This window comes from Nerophis ophidion, linkage group LG15 (assembly GCF_033978795.1).
Source record: "Nerophis ophidion isolate RoL-2023_Sa linkage group LG15, RoL_Noph_v1.0, whole genome shotgun sequence".
Taxonomy (NCBI): Eukaryota; Metazoa; Chordata; class Actinopteri; order Syngnathiformes; family Syngnathidae; genus Nerophis; species Nerophis ophidion.
The window spans coordinates 28,311,963-28,327,480 of record NC_084625.1 but is presented as its reverse complement, the minus strand read 5'-3'; the positions used below and the strand labels follow the sequence as shown (position 1 = coordinate 28,327,480).

Here is a 15,518-nt window from a genome sequence, read left to right as displayed (position 1 = left end):
AACTAAGAACAACAAACTGAAGTGCAAGAATGGCAAAAACGTACGCTTTCAGAACACTGAGGCATTATGAGAAGTGGACTTTGCACACCGTCCGTTATAGCCATTAGTCATGACACTCAAAGCAGTTCCTTATTGCAACTTGAATATCTTACCTGTGCATGCTCTGAGACACACCTTTATTCTTTTCAGAACAAAAGGTGTTTGAAACGGTGGAATGGCGTTTTGAAACACCGCCTGCCACCTGGCCCTTTTTATCCGACAGTGTCAATCATTAAACGAAATATTTTTTTCAGAAATGTTGTGATCAAATTATAAATCTAAACATTTGAGATGTCAGCCTCTGTAGTGGGAACTGAATTGATATGTGACAGCAATGTGTTACGTTGTAATATAATCCACTATTTTAATTTATCACAACTAATCGGACTATTGTTACCAAAAGTTGGGGTGTGTAAATCTTAAGATGTCCTAGGCCATCAAGGGCAAATCATTCATTGTAAATTCAAAAATACATTTAATGAATCTCAAATCTGTAATTTGTTCATATTTTTCCCCCAATTAGACCATTTTCCAATGGGCACTATAAAGTGTAAATATGACATAATTGCTCCTCCATACCAAGCCAAAATGTCTGTCTCTTCCCCTTGTGGCTACTTGCGGTTTTACATAAAAGTATTCTACCTGAATTTAACATGAGTGCCAAATTGCCAGTTAAAATTTCCTTTACTACTAGCAATTTAAACATTTACCAGACAGTTTTACATGCAATCAATGGAGATAGTTATTGTGTTTATTTATCTTGTCAGTACTGTTACTACATTTTCCTAAGTTGAAGTAGAAGTACTTGCATATGCATTTGTCAACATAGAATTATATCCACATAAATAAAGAGCAAATGTTGTTCATTATATAATGCATCAAATATTTCAATTGTCAGCACAGCATTTGGGAAAAACAACATGCAATTGGTCATTGATGGAAAAAATTATGTTTCATATTTGTATAAGTGTTATTTTTCTTAGTAAAATGTGTAGTGTAGTACTTGAAGTACCTACTCAGTGGCATAGTGGTTAGAGTGTCCACCCTGAGGTCGGTAGCTTGTGAGTTCAAACCCCGGCCGAGTCATACCAAAGACTATAAAAATGGGACCCATTGCCTCCCTGCTTGGCACTCAGCATCAAAGGTTGGAATTGGGGGTTATATCACCATAAATGATTCCTGGGCGCGGCACCGCTGCTGCCCACTGCTCCCCTCTCTTCCCAGGGTGTGGTCAAGGGGATGGGTCAAAAGCAGAGGACAAATTTCACCACACCTAGTGTGTGTGACAATCATTGGTACTTTAACTTTAATGATAGTCACACACACACACACACACTAGGTGTGGCAAAATTATTCTCTGCATTTGAACCATCACCCTTGATCACCCCCTGGGAGGTGCGGGGAGCAGTAGGCAGTGGTGATTTAACCCCCAATTCCAACCCTTGATGCTGAGGGCCAAGCAGGGAGGTAATGGGTCCCATTTTTATAGTCTTTGGTATGACTCTGCCGGGGTTTGAACTCACAACCTACCGATCTCAGGGCGGACACTAACCACTAGGCCACTGAGTAGGTATGAGCATAGCATATGCCATATTGCATGAGTGCATGTTTTCCAACATTTTAGTGCACTGGTAAATGGTAAATGGGTTATACTTGTATAGCGCTTTTCTACCTTCAAGGCACTCAAAGGGCTTTGACACTATTTCCACGTTCACCCATTCATACAAACACATTTACGCACTGATGGCGGGAGCTGCCATGTTCATGTCCATCATACTTAGTGTAATTTTTGTCTTGCAATTTTTTTCCATTATAATTAATAAATAAATAAATACATTTCACCAATGAAACAATTTAATTGGTTGGAAACATGCATCTGTACAATTTTAATCTTATTTTAAATGCTACATGCAGGACAGCATGTGTAATGTCCAAATATTGAACCTTAGATTCTTGTATGGTTTTTTAGGTGGAAAAAAAACATTTCCAGGCACAAACAATTACCAAAAGTGATTATTATTATTAAGTTCACATACTTGGTGATATAAACTTGCTGTTATACAACATACAGTATAATATATGTATTTGATTACATGAATCAAGTAAAAGTAGTGAGCAGCATAACCCCATGAATGAATACTGACACTTGAATATAGAGTCCCTTAAGCAGAGAGAGTTCCTGGTTCCTGGCTGGGTTACTCTACCTGCCCATAATATGTATCTTGTATCAGTTCCATGTGCCCCATAAAAAAAACGTTCCCCTCCCTTTAAATTAAGGCCTGTGCTGTGTAAACCTGTGAATGATCATTATAGCAAAAGGCAGTTCTTGTTAAATGTCACAGAACAAATGGTCATTTGTTGTTTGTCACTTGAACTAGACACCACTTAACATGAAATAAATACAGGTATTTGTACTTTTTACATGTTTGCTTCACATGCAGGGCTAGGTCAGTTATTGACTCATTACAGCCTATCTTTATCCAAAGCTACTCTGTCAATCCAATCGGGTGTTGGGGTTTTGTCCGCTCTTCCAACACTGAGGCAGGAAAAATATCACGGAAAAAAACCAACACATTTATAACTCAGTATGCACTCTCTAATTTGGGTGTGTGTATGTGTGGCGGGAATGTAGGGCTTACCACAGCTTGGCTATGGGCGCCTTGCATCAAAGGCAAGCTCTGTTCTGGCTGCAGGGTCCATGAACTTTGTATGAACTTTTGAAGAGGGATTTTTATTTAAGCAAGGCAGCTCGTTCACTAATATATGGCTTCCTATGGGCAGCATTCCCCATTTTATTTCCTGCTTGACTGTCATTTCCCTGTATGCTGCAGCCGTGACCGTACAGTCGCTCTGCAGTCACTGAAATTCACACAGACTCTTCTCGTTGTCTATTTTTTACTTCAGGAGCTGATTCCTCTCATCCTGTGCACCGCCTGCCTTCACCCCGAGTCCAAAGAGAGAGACCAGCTTCTCCACATTCTCTTTAACCTAATCAAGAGACCAGATGACGAGCAGAGGTGTGCAAATTGTAACATGTCAACTGTTGCACATATGTCTGGTTGAATTTGATGTAGTGCTGTGTTTCTGTGTTTGTTTTCAAAGACAAATGATCCTGACAGGATGTGTTGCGTTTGCGAGGCACGTTGGTCCCACGCGTGTTGAGGCAGAGATGCTTCCTCAGTGCTGGGAACAGGTACAGGCTCTGAAGGGAAATGTCAACATTTTACACCAAGTTTTGTTCCAAAAAATCAATTCCCCTTTACATTAATCACAATATAGTTTTTTTTTTTTTGTTAAGTTCTATCTTAACACATTTTTGAGCCTGCTTCCATGGCAACAGCAGCATTCTACCGTTTTGGAGACTGAGAACCTCTTCAGAAAAACAAATCGCACTTTCCACAGGCTCAGCAGTTTGATGATACTTGCATTTCGTGCCAGTTTTGCTCCATTTGCCTTCTGTTCCTGAGTTTCCCCTTCCTACCCACTTTTTTGCAGATTACCCACAAATATCCAGAGAGGAGACTCCTTGTGGCCGAGGCCTGTGGCGCTTTAGCACCATATCTGCCTGTAAGGTGTCATTCATATCCATTTTAAAACAAGCTGATTGGACTGTTTAAAAAAATTGTATCCCCGCAGAAGGAAATTCGCAGTTCGCTTGTGTTGTCCATGCTGCAGCAGATGCTCGCTGATGACAAGGCTGACATGGTCAGAGAAGCTGTGGTCAAGAGTCTTGGGATTATCATGGGTTACATAGATGATGCTGACAAGTACCCTCAGGTATTTATTTGCTGAGAAATATAACTTTTTTCCCCACTACAATTCCCCTCCATACGTAAATGAATGAAGCAATTATTTTAGTTGAATTATATTAAAAGTTTATAAGCAGAGTAAAGCATCCATCTATCCATTTTCTACCGCTTATTCCCTTTGGGGTCGCGCGGGGCTCTGGTGCCTATCTCAGCTACAATCGGGCGGAAGGCGGGGTACACCCTGGACAAGTCGCCACCTCATCGCAGGGCCAACACAGATAGACAGACAACGTTCACACTCACATTCACACACTAGGGCCAATTTATTGTTGCCAATCTACCTATCCCCTGGTGCATGTCTTTGGAGGTGGGAGGAAGCCGGAGTACACGGAGCGAACCCACGCATTCACGGGGAGGACATGCAAACTCCACACAGAAAGATCCCGAGCCCGGGATTGAACCCTGACTACTCAGGACCTTCGTATTGTGAGGCAGACGCACTAACCCCTCTTCCACCGTGAAGCCCGCAGAGTAAAACAATCACATAATAAAACAATCTTAAGTCGGAAGAAGTGTTGTGTTCAGAGAAGGGAAGGAGGCGACAACCAGGGCAGAACTGCGGTTTACAAGGTTTATTTTAAACCTTTGATGAATACGTGGCGTGTGTATGCTACACTTTGTGTATGAATGTGGGCTATGTGTAATATTAGTAATGTAAATGTTACCAAGCGTTGTTGTCTGTGAGCGTTGATTGAATCTTTCATCGAATCACGAGGGGCAAGGCGAGGAGGCAGTTTGTGGACAGGCAAGAGGTCGTGGGCATGAGCGAGGCAGCGTGGTCCGGGTCCGACCAGGGATGGTCGTGGATCGAGGAGGGCAGTCAGGAATCCAGATGAATATCGAGTGACTTGGCACGATCACGGAAGACAGGGGAGTCACTGTGAAAACACAAAGGAACATGAACCAGGGATACATGGAGAGAGAGCAAAGCAAAGGCGAGGAAACCACGGGGAAGCGAATGCCAGACGTGATGCTTACGGGAAGGTTAGCGACGTTCTGGCAAAGGTTCCGCGGGTCTGCTGGTCTTTATGCTGCTCCCTTTCATCAAGTCCAGGTGTGTTGATTCTTGATTGAGTTCAGGCTCGTTGCTGCGTGGGCGTGCTGCGCTCAGCACGAGCGAGGGCGTGTCTGATCGCACTGTCAGCAAAGGCGCACGCAGCTCCAGCCGCCGAGGAAACGAAGGTTCGACTCCGTGTCATGACAAGAAGCCATACTTATTTGATCCAACCCTTTTCCTATATTAAAGGGGAACTTCCCTTTTTTTTTCAGAATTTTGTCTATTGTTTAAAATCATTTGGAGAGACAAGAAGATGAATGATTTATTTTAGAATGCATTTTAACTCGTAAATAAAATAAAATAAAAGTCAGCTTATAATTGAGTCAATGATCTTCTATTCTGCCCATTAAGCCCTCTAAATGACCAACAAAAAGGCACCAACAATACTCCATTTACGTGACTTGAATTCTAACCAAGTAGACAAACTATTACAGCAGTGTCTTGATCACAGAGGGGTGGCTCGCTTATGTGGCTATGTTGACATCATTCGCTGGTGAGCTGCTGTCTAGCCTAAGTGGTCCTGAAAGTTGATTCTAGATCATAAATAATACCTCTTACCTTGATAGTAGAAGAATGACGCTGTCATCTTTGACAACCAAATTAGACCTGGAAATGGCGAGAAAGACACCAAAAGACACTTGGTTCCAACCCTCTTTTTTCTTCGCGATGATTGTGAGTCATTCTTCAAATATCAATATAAATGGGAATATTTCAACATCATATCAGTCAGCATCCCACTGACATCAGATGTTGTACAGTAAGTGATGTTGTATTTTGTCTGTTGTCTCTCATGAAGTCTACAGTGAATAGTAATCAGTGATGTTGAAAAAGCGAGTGTGATGCAGTTTTGAAATTGTCTCGCCGTATGCTTAATATAAGCACAATACGTAAATATTACACATTATTATGAATGTGTCTGTTAATACATTACATAGATAGATAGATAGATAGATAGATAGTACTTTATTGATTCCTTCAGGAGAGTTCCCTCAGGAAAATTAAAAATACACATAAACTTACAGCATATGAAAACTTGATGGAGGTTTTTATATGTTTTTTAAAGGGCTTTATAGGCAGAATAGAGCAACTCCCATTGTTAGCGACCTTTTGATAACATTTATTTACTATATAAAATGCATAAACATAGAAAAAACATGTGCTTGTCTTACATAAGGATTTTGAATGATAGGCAAAAATCCCCAAAAAGTGCATTTCCCGTTTAAGTATCTGATATCAGATATTGTTCTCGTTCTTCTAGTTTTCACTATTGTGTGAGCACCATATGAAACAATGCAACTTCGATTTACAAACTTAAATTGTCCTTGAATAGGGTTTGTAGGTACAAAACTTTGTATATTGAAGCAAACTTCTCCATAAGAAACAATGTAAATGGATTCTAGCCTTGACAATAGTCCATATTTTTGTAAACATGTAGCAATGAATCAACTTTCTATTTATTAACAAAGCCAACAGCAACGGGCTGAACTTTCCTCATTTGCAGCTGCTCTTCCTACATGCACACACACTTTCATTAGCCTTGTGGTGCACTCTAAGCTTGAAATCTCAAAACTCCTTAACTTTAGCAGCCAGGCTGCTATAATGCTACGATTAAATTGTAAATGGGTTGTATTTGTATAGCGCCTGCGATGAGGTGGCGACTTGTACAGGATGTACCCCGCCTTCCGCCCGATTGTAGCTGAGATAGGCACCAGCGACCCCAAGGGGAATAAGCGTTAGGAAAAGGATGGATGGATTTGTATAGCGCTTTTCTACCTTCCAGGTACTCCAAGCACTTTGATATTATATCCACATTCACCCACTCATACACACATTCACACACTGATGGGGGAAGCTGCCATGCAAGGCCCAAACAATGACCGATCACGGGCAAAGTGGGAGTGTCTTGCTCAAGGACACAACAGATGTCACGAGGATGGCAGAAACCGGGGATCGAACCGGGAACCCTCAGGTTACTGGCACGTCTGCTTTACCAACCGAGTAACGCAACAAATGTTGACAGTAAAATTTGTTGCCGACAATTATATTTTTCCACAATAGTCATGACGTCTTCACTTGTGTTTTTCCGGGCGGAAGTGGGTCACTTGCAAAAACTTCGCCAACCTTGATGCATTAAATTAGTCCGATTTCTCGAATAGTTTGGCTTTAAGTGAGCATCCTATAGCCCATGGAAACCAGTTAATCCGATCATGTTCGGTTTTTGAACAGTCAGACTAACACACCTGGATTATTGATGTAGGGGTGCGGTCAAGGGCACCCTTTGTGACGTGCATGTGCCAGCCTCAAAGGATGGGATATAAACTGGAAGCAGATAACGGCAACTATTGTAATGAAGAGGAGACTGTTAATTTGCTTCTCAAATTAAAATAACATTTTTTAGTGTGTCGAAGTTAGAAAATAAGAAAGAGATTTATTTAATAAGGTGACTAAGGAAATGTTGAATGCCATTTTAATTCGGACAAAATATGAAAGACCATAACACATGTATTATAAATTAAAAGAAAAATAATACAGCGTACACAAGCCTCTTTACGCAGCATTTCCAAACTGATTAACAATAACTCTGTACCCCAAACAACTGGCAAGATAGTCCAGAACAATAGTAACCCAGTTCATCTGGAACACTATCCAGTCGGGGCACGAACGCTCTTTTCCTTGGGATTTAAGACTCCTTACCTCAATTCACAGAGCCTTTGCTGCCATATGAATGAACTCCGAGACATTCAAAAGTTTTGTTTTCATGAATCTCGGTCCAAAAATTGCTTCCAAAAAACTCTCTGCCATCTGTCTTTTTTTACTTCAGACCTGCATCCGCTCCGACACGTTCTTGGTAGTAGCGTCATGTTTGTAGCACAATCCAAGATCATTTCTTGGTGCTGTCTGCTATTTAACATCAGCATAGCCAATAGAGAAGTAATATTTCTAATCTGTGTCAACATTACAGCAGACATCTCAACACAGCGTTAGAAACGACAGACACCTGGTGTTATGTCTTATAGGTCAACTGGAAAATAAATAAATTAAATAAGGAAATAAGCGCCTCTTAGTGTACAGGAGGCACACTGCCTATGACTAATAGTCGCATTAAAAAGTGTGCATGGACAATTGGACTTTACACATTAGTGTGAAAATACAAAAAACCTAACTATTTGAGAAACCAGACTAATTTAGTGCATGAGAATGTAGTGAGGATATTTCCTCTTATTCTTGTTAGAAACATTAATACATTGCTCATTTTGCAAAACGGGCTTTGTTTTTGAGAGAGATTAACTTGTGAAAAATAACTTTTAATTGTCATTTTAGCCAAAGTCAGTCAGCCCGCCAGCTAAACGTTGTCTACATTGATTCAAGTCAGTTTTAAAGCAGCGTCAATTTGCAGTTTTGTAAAAAAAAAAGGTATTTTATCAAATGCGGGAGCATACACACAGAGACAGACAGGCATCAATGCGGAGGTATCATTAGATCCAACATCCAATATATTAAATGGCCAACATTTAAAAAATTAATCAAACATACAATTCTGCACATTGAATGTGTTAGAGTGCTAAAACTGCCGAGAGTCAATATACCCTTCTAACCATGTCTTACTGCACTAGGGATCAGCCGTGCTAAAATTTATGAGGGCCTTCCCCAAATCGTTTCCACATAGTTGAAAGCATCGAAAATCCCTAAAATGTGTTGATAAAAATGGAAAAACACATTCATGGATTTTTGTCCGATTGTCTTTGTTATTTCAGGGTTTTGAGCTGATGCTGCTCTCACTCAACGACCCCTCAGAACGGGTGGTCAGTGCCGTCCATCAGGTCTTCATCCCTGCATTCGCCGCCTGGACAACAGAATTGGGATCCCTACAGACTTTGCTCATCCCTTCTCTCTTAGCACGTATAGAGACACTCCTCAAGGTGTGTGCTGATTTTGCATTACGTCATGTGTTTGGCGTGCACATCATCATTTATTCATTATACTGTATGTTGTTGTGTAGCAGGGGGAACATGGCCTGGATGAACACAAGTTGCACGTGTTCCTGTCTGCCCTGCAGAGTCTGATTCCTCCTTTGTTTGCTGTGGTGCTACAGAATGCACCGTTCATCAGCCGAGCTAAACTCCCCGGGGACATACCTGCAATAGAAGGTATGACATTTGGGGCGGGGGTTTCTTTTTTTTCATTAAGTATATTTATTTTCTGTGTTTTTTTTCTGCAGTAACTCGATTCCCAAGACCAGCCTCCTCCCTCCAGGATGTGGCAACCATCATTGGCAGCAGAGAAATGCTCAGTGCCCTGCTTCTTCTCTATGACCACCAGTTAGAGCATGAAGGAACCACCGGTTGGGAAAGCCTGCTTTGGGTGGTCAACCAACTGTGAGAACTATACATACAGTACTTTAAGTACATGCATAGATCAAAATACAGTCGTCCTTTGCCACATTGTGGATTTTTGGTTGTTTTTAAAACATATTCTACACAATTGTTGCGGTAATTTAATTGTTTTCAAGCATAAAAATGATCAAAATACAAACAGTACACAGCAGTTTTGACCACGAGAGGAGACTAAACCAATCGGATCACACTGTTCGGTATTGTGGCCACTGATTGGCTCTGCCTCAGGTAGCATTACTGTATTGGATTAAAATAGTGTAAAGATCACTAAAGTGTATTATTTCATATCTAGATGGCTCTCATAATGTTGAACAATTTATTTAGAAGGTTGTAAACATTTGTTTTATTACATTTTCATTTATAATTAATGATTCCTATTAATTTATTGCAGTAATTTCCGGAACCAATTGACAGCGATAAACACGGTATTACTGTAACCCGTATAGGACATGTATTCTATTTTATTCTTCTTCTGCAGGCTTCCTCAACTTATAGAGATTGTGGGTTGCATCAACGTCACCTCGACAACCTGCGTCCACGAGTTTTCACGCTTCTTTTGGAGGTTCTGTCGGACCTTTGGAAAAATTTTCACCAACACTAAGGTGGGTCATATCTGTCTAATGTCTCTGCAGCGTGTCCATTCTCATATTCACTACTGTATTTATGAAATTACATTTTGCAGGTTAAACCACAATTCCAAGAGATTCTTCGTCTGTCTGAAGAGAATATTGGTGAGTTTGCAGCATGTTCTAACTTGTCATTCTATACTCAACTATGCAACGAAGCCAAAAAGTAAGGCTATCTCTATGTCTGTTGTGGTTTAGATGCTTCAGCAGGGAATGGTATTCTTACCAAAGCCACTGTTCCCATATATGCCACAGGAGTACTGACTTGTTACAACCAGGTATATAGTATTTTGTCACAATGCTATAATGTGGAAGCTCTACTTATTGACAGTAGTAAGTTGTTATACCTCCATTAATTAATTGTTCCTTTTGCAATTACATGTATTTGTTTTGTTTTTTTCAACTGCAAAGGAGGAAGATCGAAAGTTGTTGGTGGGTTTCTTAGAAGACGTTATGACAACCCTGTCGTTGTCTCATGCACCTCTCGGCAGCCTAAAAGCTTCTTTTGTAGAGCTTGGGTGAGTCTAATGTACACAAACACACAGCTTGAGTCAAATTCAATCAAAATGAATGCATGATTGTTTGTTTAAGTGCCAATCCCGTGTACCATGAGTTACTGCTGACTGTCCTGTGGTACGGCGTGGTACACACCTCTGCTTTGGTCCGATGTACTTCAGCATGGATGTTTGAGGTAAAGAATAAAATTAATGTAAATTCAAGAAAAAAGGTAAAGTGTTTTTTAATAGTAGCATACATTTGTTGTATGTGATAAACATTGTATTGATCATGTTTAGTCTGCAGCAAGGGTGTCAAACTCTTTTTAATAAAGGGACCACATCACAGTTATGATGCCCTTAGAGGGCCATTTGCAACAGTAATTATATATCAATATTGATGTGTAATCGCTTCATGATCTTATTACACAATTGCCTATGCATTTGTTTATTGTATTTTTTTACAATCAAATAGATGGATAACATGCTTTGAAATTATAAATCCCGTTGATAGGTAGATATTTAAGCATTTTTTTTTGCTTTAACAAAACATTTTTATCAGGGATGTAACGGTATTTTAAATACTACTGTATTTCGGTTTTAAAGTCTTCTCACTAATACCGTAACGTGTGATGGTATCCAACGAAAACTTGGTGAGTGTAGTTTTTTTCTGGCGTTTTAGCATTGGCCGGGTCTGTAAATAAACTACATCTCCCAGAATCGTCTGTGCAGCGCAGGAACGGCAAGATGGGGGCGTTGGACTCCGTAAGCAGGAAGTAAAGTGAGCTCGTACTCGTCGTAGTTTACATTAATTGTTTTTGGTACTTTAAATCTGTCCATAACTGGTTGAGTCATGTTGCTGTCAATCAGACAATGAAGCCCAGGCCAAAACATAACCTTGAGCGGGAGTTTTGGGTTCTGGCAAAGAGAAGCGCGCCACTTTCGTTTTGAGTGTTTCCAAGGCGACACAGAGCCAGCCGGTTGCGAGTCACTGCACGGCGTGAAATCACAAATGAAAGAAAAAAATTCAACACGGGAAACATGAGTAGAAACATGAGTAAACTAAAAAACTACTGGAAACATACATCTTCAATCCATCCATTTATTTCTCAACTGCTAGCCTATGGATGTCGAAGGAGCGTATTCCATCTACACTCTGGTGGAAGGCAGGGCTGGACAAGTTACCACCTCAAACCATCACACAGAAAATATATTTGAAGCCAGCAAAGCCAAACTTGTGAGATGTTTACATTAATTTAAGTTATATAGTTGGTTTATTATATATTATTTTCCAGACTGACACGATAAAATACCACTGTAGAGGACACCGCTTCCCATAATGTAAAAGGTGAATGACACCATTTTTTACATTGTTTTACATAAGTGTTGAACTTGATGTTTACATTGTTACATTAAAGACATCCACTGTGAGTCATTATTTTTAACATTTGCTTGAAACAGTAGATGTTCCTGCACAGTTATTTGAACATAGAAAATACTTGTTTGTAGTAAAAAATATGATTAGAACATTTTAGCATTATGTTTGTGTCAATTACACCAAGCGTCTCTATTCTAATGCTACTTTATTTTACACACTGTGGCATTATACCAAGCTTTTTTTTTTGGACATATACAGCAATGATATCGAGTATGTGGTCTTAATACTGTGATAATATCGTACCATGATATTTTAAAACGTTACATCCCTATGTTTTTGTAGTATATGTTAATATAATGCTTTTTGCATGTTGAGATATAAAAGTCAAAAGTCAAGCAATTGTATGCAGTACGTGCAATTTTTCTGTCCAAAGTGAAACAACGAATACATTCAGTAAGAAAGATGAAGTGCTTTGACACATTATTTCCAGGCTTTCGCACACCACATAAAATTACATGGCGGGCCAGATCTGACCAACGGGCCTTGAGTTTGACACCTGTGTCCTACAGTCTAGTGGAATCTTCAAAGTTAAACACCATCTTCAAAGTTACTCTCTAATTTTAAAACGATTTTCCCTCTAGGTCAACTAGATGTTAAGTCAAGGAGCAATGTGTTATCTTTATTAAAAAAACGTTTTACTTTACAATGTTTAGGGTATCTTTTTTTTAACTGTCAATCAAAGTATTGAGAAAAGTTAACTGCAGTATAATAAAACTCTAACCTACTCACCTTTTTGTGATAATATATACTTTCTTCAAAAAGCATTGGAAATGTTGAGGAGTGTGTTTCTCTATTGCCACTGTTTTATTTATATGGTTATCGTCACCCTTGATCCCTTTGACATAACTTCTATACACAAAATGCATAACAAACAAATGTTTGTGGTAATAATTTAGATGCCTTAGTTTTCTGTTTTTACTTAAAAGGCATGCATCTTCCAGAAAATGTTGCTTGACTTTGAAGGTTCCATTGTATGTAATGAACTGTGTCCTAATGTATAACTAACAGTGTTGTTCAGTATTTGCAACCAAATGTTTTGCTGCATATAACTGTTTCATCTTTGATGGCTATTGCTGGCGTTTAATATTTAGCTACAAATGTAATGCAAAAAATCCCTGAAGCCTTTAATCGTGGCCTAAGTTCCACTGTATTACTAGTACCTCCCAAATCTGATCAGGCTTTTTACTGCACTCAAACCTCACCACATAAATATCTGCTTATGTGTCACTGAAAAGCTGCAGTCAGCAAAATAGTTTTGGAAAGCAATTTAATTGGATGCATGTTACTGTGAATGTTTTTTTAAATCATATTTTCAGTAGTACAGGTCATTCAGGTAATCTAATACTTTATTTGTTTTAAGCAAGATATCTGTTTCTACTTTTCCCTCCTTAATGCAGCTGAGTTTGACAAATGTAGTAATGTAACTGAAGTGTAACAAATAAGCGGAGTGTTGAAGGTCTAGTTGTAACAGTGGAACCAGGCCTTTGTTGAGCTTAAATTTTGGGAGGAGGGGTGCTCAGCTATATCCATGTTCTTTTTTTTTTTATTATTGTGAAGTGCTCCCCCTCTTCATGTCACCATCCCATAATGTGTACTGTTCTGTAACTGTCTACTATTGTCCTGCAAACCTAAGTTAAACGTGGCGATCTGCCACAGACTCTGGATAAGAGTTGTGTATTGTTGACTAGTTTAAATAGAATTCAATCTGACCTGGAGTCTGTGCTCAGAGCCCACGTAGTCATGTTTATTTAAGGTAACAATGTTTGTGTAGTGCAGTGGTTCTTTGTTGCTGCTTATTTTTATGTTCACCATCTTATTCGCATTATTTCACTCTTATTATTATTCTCTGTATCGGCGGTGTTGCTCGTTCTTGTCCAATGCCCTCCACCCCCGCTCTCCTATGTGACGTCACGTTTGCCTCTGTCCCACCCGAGCAGCTGCTGGTGAAGGGGGTGAATGAGACGCTGGTAGCTCAGAGAGTGGTGCCGGCTCTCATCACACTGTCCTCCGACCCTGAAATGTAAGTGGAACAACCGACAACAGTAACAAGTCAACCTGCGCCGCGTCTCTCTCCCCCCTTCTCTTTGCTGCCCGACAGTCATCATACTGAAGCAGTCAGCGTGTCTGGAGCAACATCACTCTGAATTTGATCTCTTTTACGCAGAGATCCAGTAAAACGGCTGCATCAGAGCCAGACAAGTAACAAGTATTTATCCACCAGTGCCTTTTATACAGTGTTAGTGCGCTTTGAGACGTGGATCAGACACAACGTGAACGTGTTGGTTCCATTCATAAAGAACAAAGACCGTAGAAGGGACGACAGTCTGTTTAAAGCCAGAATTTTTCCACCTTTTTTTTTTCTGTAAAAATGGCACAAATGCAAAATGGTGGAATACAGTCAATGCTGGTATCGGGGTGAAGTTTAACACCTGACTAGGGATAACCAGTTTTACTATTAACCGTGATTAAAACTGTCAAAATTATTTAATCACAAAGGCTCCACTATACTGTGTGCTTCAGTCCTCCTCACTCAATATAAACCAAAAAAAAAAAGATGAAGTCAGCTGTCTGACAACATCTCGGGTACTTAAAAATGACCCGGAATCATTGCGGAAGTTGGCTCCCCCATTTGCAAAAGCGGCCTGCCTAAAAAGACTGAATGGTCTAATGTCCAATGTGGTTTAGCTTTACACACCAAAGTAAAGGTAACACATTATAACTGAGTTAAATAATGTTAGTGGCAAGTTACTTCATGAAGAATTTAAAAAAAAAAGTGTCACTTACATTCAGTAGCTGAGCGTTGAGTCAGTTTAGTGTTAAAAAAACGGTACTCTGTACTACTGTCAAGGGCTTCATTCAGTGACCATTTAACATTGGAGATTGCTTCTTCCTGTCTGTGTTGAATAAACTATAGACATAAGAAGTTATTATAGCAAGTGTAAAACACTATATTAACATCAATAGTTTGTAGAATTACTAATTACGTGCATTCTAGTTATTAACAGCATAAATTAGGTTATTAAAAATTAAAAAATAAGCATAGATGTTTATTACTCACAGTGACATTATGCCATGGGCGATCAATAAAGTTAACTTTAATCTTATTGATAATACAATATTTTTTTTATTAATAATATTGTTCTTATTTATTGTTTTGAACTGTTGTTGTAATGTTATTTGGTTACTGTTATTTCAGACAGTAGTAAATAACACATCATTATCTCTAAGGAATGTCTGCGTTATTTTATAAAAACATTTTGTTGCGAAATTAATTATGCATAACAATCGTGAAACCGTGATTATTACTTCGAATATATTCGTACTGTCAAAATGTACAATTGTTGCATCTCTACACCTGACACTGCTCTGTTGTGATAAAAGCAATTGTTGCTCTGTTGTTTTATTCTTCAATATCCTGGTTCGGTTGGTGTAAAAGGCACATGCGGATAATCGCCTGATGCTGTCAATGTGCAAGATCTTTTCAATATACCCTGAGGTTTGCTCCTATATAAGATCAAGCATAGCATCACTTGCCTCATTAGTCAGCGCTCGCATGCATGCCATCTTTCATCATTTCCTCGGTCTACTTTGCTCAGTTGTGTGTTGCATGCAGCCCAAATCGTTCATTCCCAGCATGCATCCTTCACTCCCACTCATACAT

At 39.5% G+C, this 15,518-nt stretch overlaps 1 protein-coding gene across 7 annotated transcripts in view; it reads left to right on the top strand.

Annotated features, from left to right (window-relative positions):
• relch (RAB11 binding and LisH domain, coiled-coil and HEAT repeat containing) overlaps nt 1-15,518 on the top strand; it is a 56,236-nt gene that overhangs the window by 29,379 nt on the left and 11,339 nt on the right. For 3 of the 7 annotated variants that reach the window (XM_061921972.1, XM_061921976.1, XM_061921977.1), the window contains 12 exons: nt 2,944-3,056; nt 3,142-3,232; nt 3,535-3,606; nt 3,676-3,816; nt 8,661-8,825; nt 8,906-9,053; nt 9,125-9,281; nt 9,778-9,901; nt 9,982-10,030; nt 10,124-10,203; nt 10,337-10,443; nt 10,517-10,616. In XM_061921972.1, the coding sequence (XP_061777956.1) occupies nt 2,944-3,056; nt 3,142-3,232; nt 3,535-3,606; nt 3,676-3,816; nt 8,661-8,825; nt 8,906-9,053; nt 9,125-9,281; nt 9,778-9,901; nt 9,982-10,030; nt 10,124-10,203; nt 10,337-10,443; nt 10,517-10,616 (1,347 nt within the window). Of the gene's footprint in view, nt 1-2,943; nt 3,057-3,141; nt 3,233-3,534; nt 3,607-3,675; nt 3,817-8,660; nt 8,826-8,905; nt 9,054-9,124; nt 9,282-9,777; nt 9,902-9,981; nt 10,031-10,123; nt 10,204-10,336; nt 10,444-10,516; nt 10,617-13,794; nt 13,878-15,518 lie in introns of all 7 variants that reach the window. The other 4 variants (XM_061921971.1, XM_061921975.1, XM_061921974.1 and 1 more) reach the window with 3 other exon arrangements.